Below are 21,497 nucleotides of genomic sequence, written 5' to 3' on the forward strand. Positions count from 1 at the left end.
CTTATATGTGTTTGGGTATCACACTGAGGTTGTTTGTATGGTCGATTAGAGATGTAACACATTGGTATCACAATGCATCTTATATGTGTTTGGGTATCACAGTGTCTTTTGTTTAACAGAGTCAATATTTTTAGGTATCACAGTGGTATCACCGGAGGATGGTGGTCGGAGGCTGGAGGACGAAGAGAGAAGAGAGAATACCTAAAAATGTTCTTACATTAAAATTTTATTTCAAAATTAACAAAATTATAAATTTTCTAATTTATTTATTGATTTGTGGTTGAGATTAGATCTCACGTTTATCACAAACTAGTCAGTGCTTCTTTGAATTGACCTATATATATATATATATATATATATATATATGTGGATGGATGGAAGGAATAATTATTTTAAATAATTGGAAATAGATAATATGGTGCAGGAAAGCCATTCATGTTGGATTATGAAATTGACTACTGCTTTACACTTTTAACCCTTTTCACAAGGAGAGATGTCCCTTTCCTTTGCTATGGGGCCATTACTTTTCTTTCGCAAATTAAAAAAAAAGATTGATTTATACTCTGTGTGTTTATTAGCAGTTTAATGAGATTAATAGGACTCGTAGCTTATTTCGTCAGTTATATATGACTGCTTGATAGTGACTTAGGGGTTGTTTGTTTACCTCTTAAGTCTTAACGGTTCCATTAAGATTCAAAATCTGAATCGTTAAGAGGTGAATCTTGTTTGGCAAAAAAAAAGTTTGCCAACCCTCTGAATGATTTTATATCCCAAATCTCTCTTAACCATTAAGAGCCCTAATTTTATTGTACACAATTACCAAACAATTATATTTTATTTTGTACTATATCATGAGAGCCTCTTAATCATTCTGACCACTTAATCATTCTGCACCAAACCATTCAGCAATTGTCAAACAACCCTTTAATGATATGAAAAGTGACTTATTCAGTAAATATTTAGGGATGATTTATGCAAAAAGTAAGTTTTTTTCTCTCTCTCTAAACCTATCCATCCCAATTTAAAAACACGTTCCTTCCATCTATGAAAAAATCATTCAAGACAGAAACCTTCTCAATCTATACCGACGGATTAATTCATAATACCTATGTTTGTGATTTTTCAATGAAACGCCGAGATTTCAAATCCATGAAATCTTTTAAACCAAACACGAAGGTACTTCAGTAATTTTTATAAAATTCAATCACATGTCAAAAATATTGGATAGGTATACTTGTATGTCAATATACCTCTAATTAAAATTTTAAAATTTGGTTTATGTGTATAGGCAAATTCAAACGTGAAGTTAAACATTTTACGAGAAGACGAAATTTTCAATATCATATATGATTACATGCATGATACACAAGTTTAATCATATATGATTAAACACATGTTGAATTGACAACATACAGACGCTTAATCATATATGATCAAACACACCCAAATAAGTGTAATTATATATGATATTAAAACTTTTCGCTTTTTCGCAAAATGTTTAACTCTTCACGTGATCCCCCCCTTCTCTCTCTCTCTCTCTCTCTCTCTCTCTCTCTATATATATATATATATAAGCTTAATCATTTGAAAACTTCATATATTGTGATAATCGTGGAAACTATTATCTTAAGACATTGATTCACATGATTCTTTCTCGTATAAGGCTCGCATTTAATATATTGATTAACATATGTTTGTTTTATAATGTCTTTGTTTTATATGTATGCGGTTCACAATGTAAAACTTTGTTACGTGTAATTTTGTTTCACAAACAGTCTAAAAAAATTCATATTATAAGACAAAATCATGTAAAAGTATACACATTGTAAAACAAATATATATTAATTGATATTCTAGATTCTACTCTTAAATGAAAAAAAAACATATGAAATATATATATATATATATATATATATATATAGAGAGAGAGAGAGAGAGAGAGAGTTTGTTTCAAATACAACCTGTTGCATTTGTACAACCAATGCAACCCAATATATTGAGATATTTATGGAAATTATGAGAGTTCATTTATTATGATTTGAATATTTATGGAAGATGAATATGGTTCATTAATTATGATCAATACTTTATATTAGAAATAATCAAAACTTATATGAAATCACATATTAATCAAATGAAATAGACGGTTGGAATTGGGTTGTATTGGTTGCACAAATGTCATGGATTAGATCTACAATCTGAACATTCATAATCACAAAATTGCCACAAGACTTCTCAATAATCACAAAATTGCCATTGTGCAACTTTAGACCATTAGCTTATAAAATTGATCAATGAACATAAATTGATCTTACGGGTCTCACGAAAAACCCTTGGTCTCACGTGAACCTAACCCTGTGTGTGTGTGTGTGTATATATATATATATATGTATATTATACACACATATATGGTTGGATTCAAATGAGACCAAATTGTCTTTGTGAGACCCGTAAGACTTTTTTATACTTGAAACTTCACAGCAAAACACTGCGAAGATAAAAAAAATCCGAACATCCACAACAAAAACATTGTGACAGTTACACTCATAGTGTTTTGCTGTGAAGTTTCAATTGTAAAAAGGTGGTCTCACAAGTCTCACGAAAACAAACTGGTCTCATATGATCTCAATTCTCTCTCTGTATATATATATATATATATATATATATATATGTATGTATATATATATATATATAGAGAGAGAGAGAGAAAGAGAGAAAGAAAACCCAGGAACAACCTTGTAACAAACATTGAGAACCACAAAAAAAAACATATGAAAAAAATATATTAAAATAAATATCAAATTAAAAATAATTAAGTAATCATTTTTATGGTGTAATTTATTTTGTTCTAATTTTTTTTTATCTAGTCGAATTATTTTTCTCAAAAAGATGGTTATAACCATTTATTTAATTATAACCGTTGAATCATTTTATTCCAACGGTTTCTATATAATCTCTTTAAAACAGAGAAACCCAAAAGTCTCAATTCCAAAAAGAAATTGTATTCAATTCCAATAGTCTTTCCATTTTAAAGATTTCAACATTAATCATATTATTAAAATATTTAATATAAAAATAATTTTTTTTAAAGAAAATAAAATAATTATCTTTATTTCTTTATTAAATATTGAAATTCCATATTTGTTGAATTTTCCAAATCCTTCATATTTTCTTACCTTTTTAAAAGTTTTCTCCAAATTTGTGAGGATAAAAGCCATTGATATTAAATGTTTAAATAATTTTTTTATTAAATGTATTAAATTATTTGATGATATAATTAATAATATAACCTCAAAAATAAAAAGGTTGTTAGAGTAATTCATTTTAGAATTTAGATTTTTAATCATTTATTTTAAAATATTTTTTAATGCTCAAAAACTTAAAATTTTATTATTTTAATTAAATTTATTGTAGTCCATACTATAAAATAGTCGTAAGATTAATATATAAATAAAAATAATAATATAATTTCAAAACGATGACAGATAAAAATAACAACAGATTACAATTCATACAGATAAGAATCGAAATTTTAAAATCACAATCACATGAGTAAGAGTTTTCTTATAAGAACTATCATTGTAAACTTTTAAAAAATTCTTAATTTGATGAGTTGAAAATGTGTTGGCAACAAAAAATGCAAAATTAAGGTTCTTGTAAGAACCCATATTGGAGATGCTCTAAAAGTAGGTTTTTTGAGCATCTCCAACAACTTCTCTAAAATAGAAAAAAGTGAGTTTTGTTCTTTAAAATACTCCAACAACTTTTATATCTTGTTCTTTAAAATAGAGAATCATGGATAAAACTCTAAATATAGAGAATTTTCTAAAACTAGATTTTGAGAGAGAAAATTGATTATTTTATTCGATTCCACCAATAAGATCGAGTTATAACCACAAGAATGATGTCTGATTGGTTTAAGTTTTGACTCCAAAGGTCAAAAGTACCTGGAAGTCCTAGGTTTAAATCCAAGGAGGAATAAAAATTTTCTTGTGACTACGGAGTTCAAATGCGGTGACTCCGGACTACCCTCAAAGCAGGTGGTCGCCTTGGGATTAGTCGGCTTGTATAGCGAGTTGGATATAGGTTAATAAAAAAAGATTGAGTTATTATTTTTTATAAATTTTAAAGAAATATAATGAATTAATTATGATAAGATTTAAATTGTAAAATCCTTGAAATGAAAAATACTTTAAAAATGAATGTAATTCTTTAAAAAAAAAATTATATTTTAATTCTCGATTTAAAAAAAATAAAAAAAAGCAAAAATTACAATAATACCCCCTTGTCGGGACTGGGTGCGCAGGATAAGCAAATTAACCCCAACCCCATTCCATCCAATAGCAACATGGAGAGAAATATCATAATCAGTGCACTCCACTGTACCTTATCCTTCCCCAACCCCTTTGTATTAAACAAAGCATCGCTTTTCGTTTTCTAGAGAGAGAGAACCACAACAATGGAGAACACCACCACCACCACCACCACCACCACCACCAACCATCAACCCTCCGCCGCCACACCACCACCACCACAACAACCATCCCCATTCCCGCCACAACAACCCTACCAGCACCTCCTCCAACAACAACACCAACAACTTCAAATGTTCTGGAACTACCAACGCCAAGAAATCGAACAAGTTAACGATTTCAAGAACCACCAGCTCCCTCTTGCACGGATTAAGAAGATCATGAAAGCCGATGAAGATGTACGGATGATCTCCGCCGAAGCTCCGATATTGTTTGCGAAAGCCTGTGAGCTTTTCATCCTCGAACTCACCATCCGTTCATGGCTCCACGCCGAAGAAAACAAACGCAGAACCCTACAGAAGAACGACATCGCCGCCGCCATCACGCGTACCGACATTTTCGATTTCCTCGTCGACATTGTGCCTCGCGACGAGATTAAGGATGATGTTTCCGTCGCCGGCGGTGGGTTGGGTGGGATGGTGGGGTCTACTGCTAGTGGGCTTCCGTATTACTATCCTCCGATGGGGCAGCCGGCTCCGCCGCCTCCAGGTGTCACGATGGGACGGCCGGCGGTGGATCCTACCGGAATGTATGGGACGCCATCTCAAGCGTGGCAGTCGGTGTGGCAGACCGCCGATGATGGGTCGTATGGGAGTGGAGGAAGCGGCGGACAAGGGGGTTTCGACGGCCAAGGGTAAGTTTGTCTTTTTCCCTCTTACCCAATTGCCATTTTCTTGGTTTTTTTGTATAATATCTTGATTTTTTTGTTCTTTTCAAGTGAAATCCATATATTTATATCAAAATTTGAATCTTCTTCATCTTTTTAACACAATAAATCAAAATATTGTTCTAACAAAATCTTGACTTTCCCTTGTGTGATTGTTCTAAATGTGGAATCATGTTCTACAGTTCTTGATTGTTCTTCATGGGATTGTTCTAAAACTGAAATTTTGCTCTAGAAATATCTGTTTTTCTTTATGGAATTGTGGTAAATGTGAAGTTAGGCTCTGCAAATCTTGACTTTCCCTTGTCTACTTGATCTAAATGTGAAATTATGTTCTACAATTCTGGATTTTTCTTCATGGGGTTGTGCTAAAAGTGAATTTTTGTTATAGAAATCTTGATTTCCCCCTTTAGGATTGTTCAAAATGTGAAACTATGTTCTTGAGATCTTGATTTTTCGTAGTGGGTAGAAACTAAATTTGCTTTAGGACTTGAGACTTGAGAGAGAATTCATTTGCTTTGAGAATAATTCCATCTGTTTTGTCCTTTACGCATATTCGGTCTTCTAGTTGTTTTAGAATCAAGAATCCAAAAAATCATGATCTTTATGTATTGATTCGACGTTTCTGATAGAAAAGAAATTGAGGACAATGTTCTTGTTCTGTTTTTCGTTTAATCGTTTGCGTTCTGGTGAATTATGAGGCTGTGAGCTAAAGAAATGAACTAATTCCCATTCAAACTCTTCGTGGGCACGTGTTTGATGTGTTAAATGAGTAGGGGAGAACTCAAATGAGAACCATAAATTCGTGATGAATAACCTTACAATTTTCATGAATATTATTCATTATGAATATCATTATTCATGATATTCATCATGGATAACTCATCAATAGTTGGTTCCGAGGTTTTCAAAATATTTATTTGATAATAGCTTTTATAATAATTTGATAGCATCAGTATTGGTTAAAGTAGACGAGGACCTTATATGTATTCCTTTTTGTGTAACTGCGAGCACGGGTGAACTACTCAACTTGTCTATCTTAATCTCCTTGTTTGAACCTATTCTCTTTACATTTGTACCGATGCATTTTCTGTTTACTGTACCAATTACATTTATCTTGCTTGCTTGTTTCATATTAACCATGAGAGGGGTTTGGGTGTGTTTGGTACGACATGACAGAACAAGAAACTTTTCTGACATTTGGTGCGACATCAGACTGAAACAGGACAAAACCGTTATACTAAATTACTAAGGGCGCTGGTTCAGTGGTTCTTGACTGAGAGTGAAACCGTTAGATACGCTGAGAGGGTGTGGAAATATTGGTTGCTTGGAGGACGAGGAAGGGTCAAACCACGTTTTTTGATTGAGAGGAGAAAATACTAGCTTTTTGGGTTTTAAAATATTAAAAGTACACACTGGAGTATTCTTTTAAATAAAAAAGGATACTTAAAACTGTAAAGAGAAGTACTACTACTGTTATAAAGCTTATAAAAAAGCCAAAAAAAACATTGGGCCTTTGACCTAGCGGTATGTGAGTCCTTGGCCTCCTAGGAGGTCAAGGGTTCAAACCTCACCAAAGGTGAGGAGGGTGTGTGAGTTTATTTGTTCTATTTGCCATATAAAAAACCATTATCAAAGCAGATCTGAGGCGTACAGCTCGGCACAACCTCACGCCTACCGAACCGCCTCACTGAACCAGGGTGTAAGCCTCATCCAGGGTCCAAGAGGCGCCGCCTCGCCTCATCGCGTGCCTTGAGGCATAAGCCTTGCACAATTTTTTTAACCATGGAACAAACGAATACGGGTTTTAGATGATACTTAACAAATTTTGTGTTTTTCAACTGGACTCTTGAATCTTGATCACAATCTTGTGTGATTAGTTCTGTTTTCGTATGCTCTTTAACAGGACCCTTGAATCTTGATCATTATCTTGTGTGATTAATTCTGTTTCCCTGTGCTTTTTAACAGGACCCTTGAATCTTGATCATAATCTCGTGTGATTAGTTCTTTTTTCTTGTGCTCTTCAACGGGACCCTTGAATCTTGATTATAATCCGATGTGATTTGTTCTGTTTTCATGTGCTTTTCAAGGGGACCCTTGAATCTTGATCATACTCTTGTGTAAATAGTTCTGTTTTCATGTGATTTTCAAACGACCCCTGAATCTTGATCGTAATCTTGTGTGATTAATGTTCTGTTTTCGTGTGTTTTTCAACACGACCCTTGAATGTTGATCATAATCATGTGTGATTAGTTCCTTTTCATGTGCTCTACAACAGGACCCTTGAATCTTGATCATAAATTTATAATCATGTGTAATTAGTTTTCTGTTTTTATGCGCTTTTCAACACGACCCTTGAATCTTGATCATAATCATGTGTGATTAGTTCTTTTTTCCTGTGCTCTTCAACAGGACCCTTGAATCTTGATCATAGTCATGTGCAATTAGTTCTGTTTTTCTGTGATTTCCAACAGGACCCTTGAATATTGATCATAATCATGTGTGATTAGTTCTTTTTTCCCGTGCTCTTCTACAAGACCCTTGAATCTTGATCATAATCCTGTGTGATTAGTTCCTTCTTTCCTGTGCTTATCAACAGGACCCTTGAACCTTGATCATAATCATGTGTGATTAGTTCTGTTTTCCTGTGCTCTTCTACTGGACCCTTGAATCTTGATCATAATCATGTGTGATTAGTTCTGTTGACCCTTGAACCTTGATCATAATCATGTGTGATTATTTCTGTTGACCCTTGANAGTTCTGTTGACCCTTGAACCTTGATCATAATCATGTGTGATTATTTCTGTTGACCCTTGAATCTTGATCATAATCATGTGTGATTAGTTCTGTTTTTCTGTGATTCCAACAGGACCCTTGCATCTTGATCATAATCTTGCGTGATCGGTTCTTTTTAAATATAAAAAATAGATAATCTTGTGCTTCTTGATTACAGATAAACAGTTATTTATTTGGAATGGAGGGGAGGAAGCAGCCTGCTGGAACTGAAGATGATGGTAATACCTGCAAATTATGGTGGTATGCAATTGGGGTTGCTATACATAGTGTTATGAGAACAGAAGGGGGAAAAAAACTAGTTTGAATGATTGGATATGCAGTTAGAGTGGTAGAGATCTGTGTATAAAAACAACCCTTCAAAGATGAAACAATGTGCAGTTGGAATTTGCATTATCTTGACAACCCCTTCTCCTTCATGGTTCCTAGTCTTTTTGTTTTAGGGTCTGTTTGACAATTGCTAAATGATTAAGTGGTCAGAATGATTAAAAGGCTCTTATGATATAGTGCATAATGAAATATAATTGTTTGGTAATTGTGTATAATGAAATTAGGGCTTTTAATGGTTAAGGAAGATCCATGATACAAAATCATTCAGAGGGTTTTAGAACCATTAAGAGACAGATTTTTTTTTTTTGCCAAACAAGCTTCACCTCTTAACGGTTCAGATGTTGCCTCTTAATGGAACTATTAAGAGATAAACAAACAACCCCTAAATTAGCTTATAAACCTAGCTATTGATTGATAATTTAGGGGTTGTTTGGTTGATTTTCTATTAAGGGCATGTTTGTTAGCAGCTTAATGGGACTCATCGCTTATTAAGTCAGTTATACATGACTTTGTGGCAGTGGCTTAGTGATATAGAAAGTGGCTTGTTCAGTAAGCCTCTAGGGAGAGCTTTATGTAGAAAGCTATGTATTTTGCAAACTTTCCCCTCCTAATATCAAAACATGTTTCTTCCATTTAGGAAAAAACCCTTCCAAACAAACATTCTCAATCTACATATTCTCAATCTACATAGACAGATTAATCCACACAATCAACTTTTTTCATATAGGAATTAATGGAAAACCAACCAAACAACTACCAAGTCTTGTATGGATAAAGTTGTCTATGTAGATCAAATGTTTGTATAGATTGGAAACTTTTTGTTTGGGAGGGTTTATTCATGGATGGAAGTAGCATATTTTTTAATTACAAGAGATAGGTTTAGAGAAAACTTGTTTTTCTGTATAAAGCTCTCCTATAAGTTTATTGAATAAGCCATATTCTATATCATTAAGCCATTATTAAACAATCATATATAGCTGACTGAATAAGTTACGAGTCTCCTTCAACTGTTAACAAATAGACTCTTAAGTTTTTTAGATGATAAGATAGTTATGTTTGGTACAAATTAATTGATAATTTAAACTAATTGTGTTGAAAATTTGATTGGAAAAATACAAAGGGCATATTTGGAAAAAAAAAACTATAATCACCGTTGACCATCTTCTAAACCACACTAACATAGCAACTTGCAATGGTAGCAAAGGCAATGCGTAGGCGACGACAAGGGTTCGTATTAAGGTCTCAAAGATAACGACTAAAATATTATTTACCGAACATTAACCGAGTAAATGCTTAATGGGTTAATGCTTACTGGTAAGATTATTGCCTACTGTGTCATTTTGATGGCCAAAAATTTTATCTGGTAAGATAAGTGAGAGCTGTAATTCTTACCGGTAATTGTTTTCTCTGTAAAACATTTAGGGATTGTTTGACAGTTACTGAATAGTTTGATACAAAATGATTAAGTGGTCAGGATGATATAGTGCAAAATGAAATATAATTATTTGATAATTATTCAGAATGAAATTAGAGTGTTGAATGGTTAAGGGAAATGCAAGATACAAAATCATTAAAAGAGTTTTAAAACCATTAAGAGGTAGAATTTTCTTTCTGCCAAACAAGATTCACCTCTTAATGATTCAGATATTGCCTTTTAATGAAACTATTAAGAGGTAAACAAACATCCCCTTAGTAAACAACCCCTAAATAAATTAATTAACATATTAGCTAAAAGTGTCAATTTAAAAATAGTCTAGGGACTATTAAGAAACCTAGTTTCGGAGATACGTCGTCGTATGGTTTCTGTACGGTGGCTAATGCGGTATAATACGGAGGTCTACCGTATATTGGAGTTCTCTCTAAATTGCAGGCGCTGGTTTCTGAAAGGGTCAGAAGACAACCAAAGAACTCGTTGTAAATTCTCCCTAATCTCTCTCTCTCTCTCGATCGAAGATTTACAGCTCAGATATTTGGAAGCTACAATGGTAATTGCTTATTTCATGTTGTTTACAGTTTTGATGTTTCAATTCTTACAGTCAAAGCTCCTCCATCATTTCTTGTTACGGTCTCTGTTTGATCTTATCATCTGTAATCAGTAACTTGAATCAGGGCTTTTCAATTGGTAAATTTGATGAGTTGCATGTGAATTTGGGTCAGATCTGGGGAAAACCGATCTGATCTGTTAGAAAATGATGATTTTTTTTAATATATGTTAGGGTTTTTTTCTTCTTCCTCGATTAGCATATAATTCATTTATATTTTATCAGAGAATATGTTTTGATCTAGTTGGATTTGACATCTGAAATGTGGATTCGACGTCGATACTGGTTTATATACTAATTTAACCCCTAAAAGTATCTATTCGTAAGGGATTTTGCGATGCGACCTGTGAGAGGTCCGCGAAACGAGCTGCATAGAGTATATTCTGAATTTGAATTAGCTTACGATACAGATTGTATGATAGGTCAGGATCATAAAATTAAGGAATTGGATAAAGGAAATGCTTAAAGCCTGGTTGTCTCTGTTTGGTTGGTTTTCATTAAGTATTCAGCTTACTATGTGGAATTGAAAAACTTGGCTTTATGCAATTTCTGCATAAAGCTCCCTTAGAAGCATACTGTATAAGCCTATTCCTATATCATTGATTTGATACCGGATTCCCATTAAGCAAACTGTCCGTAGTAGGGTGTACAAAAGATTCTTGCTACAAGTTATACTGGTCCCATTTCTTTGCAAAATTGATTTAGTATCCTTATATCTCCTGAAATTGTTATGACACGTTGTCCTTTGTTAAGGTACATATTGCTGACTTATGTTTGTCACCCCATGTAACTATCTGAAACAACTAATTTAACTTTCTCCTTTTCGTGAATTAGGATATTCTATAAGTTGTAGCAAGAATCTTTCTCATGAAGATAAATGAATTATATGCTAACCAGGAAGAAAAGAAAAACCCTAACACATATTGAACAGATCAGATCGGTTTTACCCTGATCTTACCCTCACATGCAAATCATCGTATTTACGAATTGAAAAGCCCTGATTCAACATTAAGAGTTATTGATTACAGATGATAACAACACAGAAGATAAAAAAGAGGCGTAATAAGAATCTTCCAAAGTATTGGAAGTTAATAGATAAACTTCTCTTTGGTTTCTTAGTGTCAAAAAGTTCATGGTCCTTTAGTTTTTTTTTCCTGGATGGATTTGTCTTGTTGCTTGATAACCGATTTCTCATGTGCTGGGATACCTGTAGACTACATCAAAGCGTTTGGCTGATAGAAAGGTCGAGAAGTTTGAGAAGAACATCAAGAAGCGTGGTTCCGTGCCTGAAACGACAACAAAGAAAAAGGACTCTTATCCTGTGGGACCTATAGTGCTTGGTTTCTTCATATTTGTTGTGATAGGATCCTGTAAGTTTTTCCATTTTCTACAATTTGCCAATCTTTCTTTTTTATATATTTGCATGCTGATCATGAAATTAAAGGAATTTAAATCTTTTTGTCTATAAAGACCTTCTAGAATGAAAATGCATGAATCATTGTTGTCTGAACATTTGAGATGACATTAGACTGGGACAGACGGGACCAGAGTGGCACAATCTGTCCGGCCAAAATAGGTGGAATAAAATCAGGGAGATAGACAAGATTCATAAATTATTAAACTATTCATGTCAAATTGAAACCATAAACTCTACCATTATTCTTTCACCCGCATACCTTACTCTCGTCCATCCTATCCTATCTGCCTACCAAACACACAATTTATAGATATTGAAGAGTTCAGGAGTTCTTATTAACAAGGAAAATAATTTATCTGATCATTTTGTTAGGAGACGGTTAAGGTGTGTTGAAGCATTTTAGATGTCCGTGCTTAACTCTAGGTTGTCAGCAGGTGATGTTGGTTTGGTTTGTTAAATGTCAATCTGGCTGTTTATCCTATCTGGTGAGATGCTATCTTGTTCCCCAGAAGGGTAGTTTGGGAATACTGTGTTACGCGTGTTCTACTTGCCTATACACATTTACGGTTTCTGTTATATGATATTATAATGAACATGGATAAATAAATAGTCATGTGCCTGGCTTGTATTTGTATTATTATTAGTATGTCGATGTAGAGACTAGAGACCATATTCATATGTATAAGAGGGTTTTCGTGGAAACAACCGTTTTACTATGTTGGGGAAGTTGGGTCTGCTTACATCTCAACCCTCCCCAACCTTGCTTTCGACTGATCTATTTGGACGGTTTGATTCGGTTTATTTATATCACTACAACAAATTTAGATTTATAGGACACCAAAAACGTAAAGTGTCCTGATAGAATGCCTTATAGGATTTATGTTTATAGGTCCAAACAATTGTGTGTCCTATCTAAAAGTGTTGTAATAAATTTTTGGACGTCCTAACAAGTTTCTTAGGACACTTTGGAACAAAAATATTAGTCCCTTTCCCTTTTACTAGATACTCTTAATCAATGTCCTATAAACACATCTTTTTATAGGAACTTTTTTTAAATGACACCTCTTCAAATAGTGTCCTACAATATGGCTAACAGGACACTTTGTTTCAAAAGATGACCAAAAGTGTCCTAAATTTTTTTAAGACACCCAATCATATAAACTTATTACAACATATTTAGATAAGACACACAAGTGTTTGATCTTATAAACTTAAGTCCTATAAAGTAGTCTATTAGAACACTAAGAAATTTTTGGTGTCCTAGATATAAACTCGATTTTATTGTAGTGTATGTAGAAGAATGGAGAATGGTATCATTACCATCTTGTCTTATTGGAATTGAACTCATGATGACCTCTAAAACCAATAATGGTTTATTTTGGTGGTTTGGGCTGCTGCTTTTATTATATACTGATGATGATGTGGTGTTTGTTTGTTTGTTTTATCAGCTTTGTTTCAGATAATTCGCACAGCAACAAGTGGAGGCATGGCTTGAAGTTGAGGAGGGTAGGTTGGTTTGTTAAAGCTAAAGTTGCCTTTTATGTAAGCTAAACAAGTCGTCATATGTTGAAGAAGTGATTCCTTTTGTTGTGACTCATATATACATATATACATACATATTATATATATATATATACATATATACATACATATCATATATATATATATAGACTTGGGATCATGTGAGACCAATAGTTTTTCGTGAGACCCGTAAGACCAATTCTCAATCATTGGATTAGATTTACAATCGTCAGATCTGAATATTTATAAACGCCACGAGACTTCTCAATAATTACAAAAATGCCACCGTGCAACTTTAGACCACTAGATCATTAATTTATAAAGTTGATCAATGAATATAAATTGGTCTTACGGGTCTCACGAAAAACTCTTGGTCTTACGTGAACCCAACCCTATATATATATATACATATATACATACATATCATATATATATATATATACATATATACATACATATCATATATATATATATATATATAACTCAATAAATTATATGATATTATATTTACAGAAAAAAATACAAATACTAAATGTTAAATATAAAAATCAATCGGGGGGATGTGATTAAAGTATAGTTTTTTATACTGATTTAAAAGTTGTGTACAAATTGTTGTTGTAAAGAATAATTTTTGGTCATTGTTAAATTGTGTAGACCAAACGATCCCGAGTTAACAGAATTTTTTAAACGGAGTTGGTGGCAGGTATCCACGACGTTATAAAATGTAAATCATAGAAACACACATGTAATTAAGAAATTCGTATTTAAGATGTAAAATTTTAAACATTTAAGTATCCGGGTAATTAGTTGAAGCATGTATCATTTTTTTATTTGTTGTTGATCTAAACTATGAAATTCGTATTTTTTTTTGGTGAACTAGCATGACCCGTGGTTTATTAAAAAGCCAAATTGTATGAAAAAGTAACGTACTTCAACTTGATTTTTATTTTCGGTAACGTACTTTCAAAATTTTCATTTTGTTATCTAAGATGTAAAATTTTAAACATTTAAGTATTCGGGTAACCAGTTGAAGCAGTAACCGGTTATCATGCTGATGTGATATCCAACTCAGTATTATTTGTTGAAGCATTAACCGGATATCACATCACTCACCACATCAACATGGTAATCGGTTAACGCTTCAACCGGTTACGCAAATACTTAAATGTTTAAAACTTTACATTTTATGTTCCAAACTGAAAGTTTGAAAGTACGTTACGCGAAATAGAAATCAAGTTAAAGTACGTTACTTTTTCATGCAATTTGTCCTTATCAAAATTACAACTCTATGCGGTTATTCATTTATTTGTATTAATGTTAATTTTATTACTTGAAAACCATAATTAAGAATTATTGTATATTTGATATTATTTTGATAATTTATGAGATAATATATATAAATATAGAATTCAAACTTCTAAAACGTTTTAATATATAAGGAGGTCATTCAAGTTTGTCAAATGTCTCGAACGAAAACCACCCAAAAACTTAAATTTCTTTCATTTATATCAACTCTTGCAAAAATAATAAATATAATCATATAACCCTAATTTGATGATAGAAAAAAAAAACTGTAGTGGTTAAAATATCGAGTAAACCTTTAAACGAAAAAAAACTCAGATGGTGGTCGACAATGTCACAACAAGGAGATAGTTGGGAAGGGGAAAGCCAGTGGTGTTTGCAAAGGGAGGGGGCGGTCGACGGAGGCTACTGACAATGCATCAGAAAGGCAAATGGTGTTATCTGATTCGAATTTCTTTAAACGGGCTTTTGGTGTACAAGTTATATGGCATGAATTTTGTTGAATTGATTTAAAATTTAAATATTTTAATTTTCAACAATTCATATATTAAGGGGGTGTATGGAATTGCTTATAAAAACAGCTTATTGATTTATTCCGGTGTGACACCGGTAATAATCATTTTTGAGTGTTTGGATAAACAGTTTATACCGGTGCCAAGCTGGTAATAAAAAGTTTTTGAAGAAATTAAACCATTTTTACTTGTAATTAATTGATAAAGACTTTTATAGAAAAATATAAGTTGGTTCAAATAAGCAAATCCTAAACACCCTTTTAACTCTTTTTTTCTTACAACCTCGTTAATTTACGTTTGTTTTTTAATATGGTCGTCAAAAATTTAAAACTAAAGGCAAAAATTGTCATTTACAAATAGATTAGGGGGTGTTGGTGTTATTATCAACAATATAAACATATTTTTCTGGTAACTGTCGGAGGTTACCAGTATCACTCTTCCCTTCTCTCCTCCGCAGTTGCAGTTTTCTCGAAGCTTCGCCAATGGATGCCATAGATTCAGTCATCGATCCCTTGAGAGACTTTGCTAAGGACAGTGCTCGTCTTGTGAAAAGGTGCCACAAGCCAGATCGCAAAGGTATGCATTCATCTCGATCGAATTTTTTTTTTCACTCTGTATGGCTTCTGTATGATTATAATTCATGCTTGTACCTACCGTTTGATTTAACTTTCAGATTTCTTATGATTTGGAACAGAATTCACAAAGGTTGCGTCTCGTACTGCGATTGGATTCGTTGTGATGGGATTCGTCGGGTTTTTCGTTAAATTGATCTTCATTCCTATCAATAACATCATCGTTGGCGCTACTTAGGGTAATTATTTGTGTTCCTGTAATCTGTTGTTCCCGATTTTCTTTATTTTGTGTGAAATTCTACTTGCATTCGCCTGTTGTATCTCATTTTCTGTTCAAACTGATTTGAGGTTTTTAACCTACTGTCCGTTCGTTCATTCCAATTCACAATTGCGTATAGATCTAACACCGTGATTGAGTCCGAGATGAATTTCTCATGAAATGTGCATTAGGTTAGAGTGGGATGTCTTTATGACCAAAATTAATGTTTTGAGAAGCAAGGAAAAGTTATCAGTTCACATGATTTGCAGGCAACGCAGAAATAATGAATAATACCGCTTCTCTGTATGGAATTTATTTAGAAAAATTCATGCAAGGCCTGATATAGATGATTGACATTGGCTGCCGGTTTACTTTGTTTTTAACACAAAAGCTATCAGGACTGATTCTAAAGGTGGCCCTGTGTTGTGGGTAGGAGAATGATCCAGTTTTAAGTATAATTATCTTCACACGAATGATCTTGGGGGACTCGGTGTGGAAAAAGACCAGGGGCGGCGGAGGGAATTACTTGTACATGGGCTGTCTAGAACCTCCTACCATCAAAATAATTTCATGGCTACTTTTGCACCATTATATTTGACTTCATCTTTGTACGTTTCTGATGTGATACCATTATTGATTGTATAAATGATCACATATTCTAGAAAGTAGCAATATGATGTGAGAGGTTATGTATTAGGCTAGGATGTCTTTTTCACCTTCCTAGTGTTTTCATCTTCAATGGTCAGTCTGTGCTGAATATTCCTGGAAGTGTTGTTCTGTGTGTAGTTCACTTGTTTGGATACAATTTTGCAAGTATATGAAAGGTCTCCCTAGATTTGTTATTTTTCTGTGTTTTTCTCTGATACACTGGCCATGGAGACTGCTCTAGTAAACACTTACAATCGTAAAAAAATGCATATCATATCATCATATGCAGAAGGATGGACATGCACTATCATCGGACATAAGTTTTGCATCATTCATCAGGTGAAAGGGAAAATTATGCATTGATCATAGGATTTAGTTTATGTGCAATATTCACAGCTAACTGAACATGACTACATGAGATAGTATTAAGTTGGAATCTTGGGAGTTTTAGGCTGGTAAAAGTCATCATAAAGGTTTTTGGTGTACTACTATATATTCTAGCCTAGTTAAATGTATGTTCTTGTAGTATGGATTTATCAACTTTCTAGCCTAGCAAATGGTATGCTCCATTATTTGCAAGGCAATTTCTTGATAGGCCGATAGCATCTGTCCTCCATCAGCCTTTCTCTGGCTGCACTTGTAGGTATTTCAATTGCTTGTCCTATGGTTAGTTTAATGTTGACATGAGCATAATTACCACCAAGTCATTGTTATCAATATTAATGTTGTTGACTGAAGTCTTAATGTTGAACATCTATTACAGGCTGCATGGAGGTTGAAGCATGCAAACGAATAGCAATCTTAGAGGTAAGAATAACACGAATATTGAGATGCTTTACCTATGTTCAAACATATGATATGTTTATTTCTTTGTTACTCTCCATGTTAAGATTAATACAAATGAGAATTTCTAAATTTGAAATGTCTGTTTTCTTTGTTTGTTACTGCTTGAAAGTAGCTAAATAGTCTAATTTCCCTGCAATTATTTCTCAACTTAAAATCTCGCCTTGTTGAGTAGAGACTGAGGATCAGTATTTCATCGCATGTTTTTACTGTATATAACAAATGTGATGAGAGTGGTGGTCGAAATTTTCATTTTAGGCTTTGGGAATTGATTTTTTAAAATAAGAAAAGTTCCTTTATGAAGTTTCTTCATGTTGCAATTTCTTGTTTTGATATTTTTACATTTCGCTTAGATTTTGCGTTATTTAGATTTCAAATTATTTGTTAACTGGAATAGTGTTTGGATGTGCAGTTAAATTCAGTTTTGAAAAAAACTGTATATAGAATGTCTAGTCTGTAGATTGAGATAAATTTAAAATTGTCTTAAGCCCTGTTCGTTAGCAGCTTAATGAGCTTATTGGACTCACAACGTATTCAGTCAGCTATACATGACTGTTTGGTAGTGGCTTAATGACATAGAAAGTAGCTTATTCAATAAGCTTTTAGAAGGGAGCTTTATACAAAAAGCCAAGTTTTTTTAAACTTGCTCCTCCCAATTAAATCACACATTCCTTCCATCTATGAAAAAACCCTCCCAAACAAAAACCTTCTCAATCTATTTAGACAGATTAATCCACAAAGACAACTTTATCAATTCTAAACTTAATGGAAAACCAACCAAACAACCCCTCAATATTTTTAGCTTATTTTGATTCTTCATGATGAGTAATAAAATACACATCCAAAAACACCCATAAAATTGAAATGCCTATAAAATGCTCCATCCTCCACCACCACCACGAACACCATTATATCCCTCCTATGTTAGGAAGCAATGGTTGCTACCGCAGTGGTAAACCATTTCAGCTCATCATAGCCACCATCTTTCTCCTCGCCCATCATTCCAATTAACTGAACTTCTTTCTTGTTTTATCCTTCCCCATTCCTTCTAATCCCTCTAACCCTCAAGTGTCCAATAGGATAAAACCCCACCAACCACCGCCATGCAGCACTCCACCACCGGAACCCATGTCTCCTGATTCACCTGGACCAACTGAGATCCACCCTACCTACCGCTTCATCATCTACAACATCCTCCCCGACCACAAGCGGTGTGGTGTATTTGTCTTCAAAGGATATGCACTCATGCCTTCGGCATCCCACGAGTCCCTGAAATAACAATAAGGAAAATCCCCCGTGAGCCTTAGAAGCTCCAGACCATCTTCGGGTTCTGCTTTGTGAATTTGGGCCACCTTTCACCGTGACCTTCGGCATTAAATACCCAATCCATATCCTTATTTCATTAATCATTCCAAATCTACATTAAAGAAAACTCCCATAATTAGTAGAGAGGCCCACTAGAACTCAATTAGCAGGTGGGTGAGTTGTTGCACATCATGCCCAACAATTACCATGCTTATAACCTAAGCAAAACCTTTCCTTCATCTTCACTCCACTCATATCCTGAAAATCCAACATATTAACAAACGCCACGTTTGATTCCAATAACTCTTTTTCTATCCCTTCCCCAACCATTTACCTCTAAAACACACTTCTAGAGGAAACACCATTACTTCAAAAACCAAAAATGCCACAACTCCATTGCTGCCACCCTCCTGATCCTCCACTGTTTGAAATATATAATGACAAAACTCACACATATCACATTTGATGAGGTCTGAACCCCTGACCTACATAGATGCTGAGCTCTACCAGTAAACCAAGTACTGTTTGGCTAAAGACGCTTTGGTCTGATCCTCCACTGTTTGAAGTATAGAATATTTATATACGGCAAAACTCAAACATTCCTCACCTTTGATATGGTTTGGATCCTTTGAGCTCTAAGGAAATTCAGCGCTGGGTCAAATACTTTTGGTCTGATCCTCTGTTGCATCCAAGCTTCTCCGGTAGGTATGGGCCTTACTAAAAGGAAAATCATCCTCCCTCTTGTTTTCCTGTTGGTGATACTCTCCCTTCTCCGAGTACTCAAAGTCGCCATTAGCTCTTCGCCTTTTTCATCCACGAGACTCGTTCTAAACACAGTGGTTCCACCTACCATCCGTTTGAAGCCAATTCGTGACACAGTACTCACCCAAAAGGAGATCCAGTTTCTTTACGACATAATCCTTCAGAAATCTCCCTGCAACCTTCTTGTTTTCGGGCTTGAAGAGCAGTACTTGAAGTTACCGACCGTTAATGGAGGTGGTAGCACAGTTTTTCTAGAAGATAGACCCGAAAAGCTAAAGAAAACAAAGGGGGGTGCTAATGGCAAATGGGTTTACAGAGTTGAGTACAAAACTTACGCCAAGAACGCGTACAAGTTGCTAAAGCACGCGAGATCACACTCGAGTTGCTATCCGCATTCTGGGATAACAACTATCGTGTCCAAATGCAAGCTTGCATTAACGGAGCTGCCCGAGGATGTGCTAAAGACGAAATGGGATGTGATCGTGGTGGACGGACCTGATGGCGATGGACCAGAATCGCCAGGAAGAATGGGTTCTATTTTTATGGCGGGTGCTTTGGCAAGAGCCGGAAACAGGACCAATGTGGTTGTCCACGATGTCGATCGGATGATCGAGAAGTGGTTTTCGTGGGAGTTCTTGTGTGAAGAGAATCTGGTTTCTTCGAAAGGGAGATTTTGGAATTTTAGGATACCTCGGAAAATTAATAACCATTCTTCGAAATTTTGCTCTGTATAGAAAAGTTGCATGGTTCATGTGTACAGAAAAGTCAGTTATATATTTTTTGAGTGATTTTTTTACAAGAATATATATATATATATATATATATATATATATATACACACACTAAAATGCCCCCATTCAACATAATTCTTTTAACGGCTGTTAGAGGGAGGGACTAAATCCGGACGTTTTTTAAAACCATGATGGTTTGAAACTATAAGGAGGAACAATGTTATTTTCCACAAACCATAGGGACCAAATTTGCATTTTGCCCCTTATTTTAAAAATTACGAACAAATTGTTTGATTATGAACTTTGAGATATAATAAGTTAATAACCATCAATTCAAACAAAATGACCCACCCAAACAACAAAAGATAAAAGAAGATAGTTCTAAATAGAAATGGTCAAATAGGTCCGGCCGGCCCAGGACCGGTAGTTAAAGACCGATTGCAATATTTATGCGAAAAACAAGGCCTGGCCAAAAGCCCAACTCTAACAATGTGAACAATATAACAATTGGAGTTCATGTTGCTATATTCGACATTCAACAAAAGCTATATAACGATTACATTGTAATTACAAAATTTGAATGAAACACAAATCGATCATCCTTCTCTTGTGTTACTATCCTCTCTCAATTCTTCTAATGACTGTTCTTCCATGGAGGTTGCCTGGCCAGCATCAATCCTCGACTGCGACTCTAGATTTTCACCACCAAATTCATACGATCGATGAAATTGAGAATTCCATCAGAAGCTGAGAACTTATTTATAGGGTTGTTTGGATGTGTTTTAAGGACAATTATTTCTAGTTTAACAATTAGAAGAGGAATTTGAAATCTTATGCTCAATGAGGCCACCCTTATTACAAATATGCTTAATGTTAACTTTAAAAATAATGTTTACTCCCAAAATATCCCTCCCTTTTCATTTAACCTCATGCATGTCTTTTCTTTGTTCTAAAACCCCAAAACCCTCTTTTTCTTTAAACCTTTTTAGAAATCTCGATTATTTATCAACCATCTTATTGTTGTAGTAATGAATGAATTCAATTAGTTCCAACGCTATGTTTGGCAAACTAACTGGTAAGCTAGCTGATGAACAAATTATGTTTGACAAAAATTAGCTTATAAGCATGTAAAATGACAAAAAATGATATCTTAAAATAGTCAATCACAAATATTTCATAATATAATTTAAATGAATTTATAATAATATGATGAAAACAAGACTCTATTGATATAATATGTTAATATTAATACAAATAAAATAG

General features: G+C 34.0%; 4 protein-coding genes across 4 annotated transcripts; all 4 read left to right on the plus strand.

Moving 5' to 3' along the window:
• Positions 1 to 4,459: 4,459 nt before the first annotated feature.
• LOC112514242 (nuclear transcription factor Y subunit C-1-like) lies at positions 4,460 to 8,408 on the plus strand. The gene is made up of 2 exons (XM_025120574.1): positions 4,460 to 5,166; positions 8,151 to 8,408. Exons 1-2 carry the CDS (start codon positions 4,460 to 4,462, stop codon positions 8,152 to 8,154), a joined length of 711 nt encoding a protein of 236 aa, XP_024976342.1. The 3' UTR covers positions 8,155 to 8,408.
• Positions 8,409 to 10,180: 1,772 nt separating this feature from the next.
• LOC112514573 (stress-associated endoplasmic reticulum protein 2-like) lies at positions 10,181 to 13,405 on the plus strand. Its single transcript, XM_025121119.1, has 3 exons — positions 10,181 to 10,305; positions 11,576 to 11,732; positions 13,228 to 13,405. The coding sequence occupies exons 1-3, from the start codon at positions 10,303 to 10,305 to the stop codon at positions 13,272 to 13,274; spliced, it is 207 nt and encodes a 68-aa protein (XP_024976887.1). The 5' UTR covers positions 10,181 to 10,302; the 3' UTR covers positions 13,275 to 13,405.
• A 2,132-nt stretch (positions 13,406 to 15,537) lies between these two features.
• Positions 15,538 to 17,530, plus strand: LOC112514864 (protein transport protein Sec61 subunit gamma-1). Its single transcript, XM_025121494.1, has 3 exons — positions 15,538 to 15,690; positions 15,809 to 15,925; positions 17,357 to 17,530. Exons 1-2 carry the CDS (start codon positions 15,597 to 15,599, stop codon positions 15,922 to 15,924), a joined length of 210 nt encoding a protein of 69 aa, XP_024977262.1. The 5' UTR covers positions 15,538 to 15,596; the 3' UTR covers position 15,925; positions 17,357 to 17,530.
• A 1,908-nt stretch (positions 17,531 to 19,438) lies between these two features.
• LOC112514243 (probable methyltransferase At1g27930) lies at positions 19,439 to 20,237 on the plus strand. Its single transcript, XM_025120576.1, has one exon. It carries the CDS (start codon positions 19,449 to 19,451, stop codon positions 20,235 to 20,237), a length of 789 nt encoding a protein of 262 aa, XP_024976344.1. The 5' UTR covers positions 19,439 to 19,448.
• Positions 20,238 to 21,497: the final 1,260 nt, after the last annotated feature.

Source organism: Cynara cardunculus (genome assembly GCF_001531365.2).
Source record: "Cynara cardunculus var. scolymus isolate 2C chromosome LG 6, CcrdV1, whole genome shotgun sequence".
NCBI classification, from domain to species: Eukaryota; Viridiplantae; Streptophyta; class Magnoliopsida; order Asterales; family Asteraceae; genus Cynara; species Cynara cardunculus.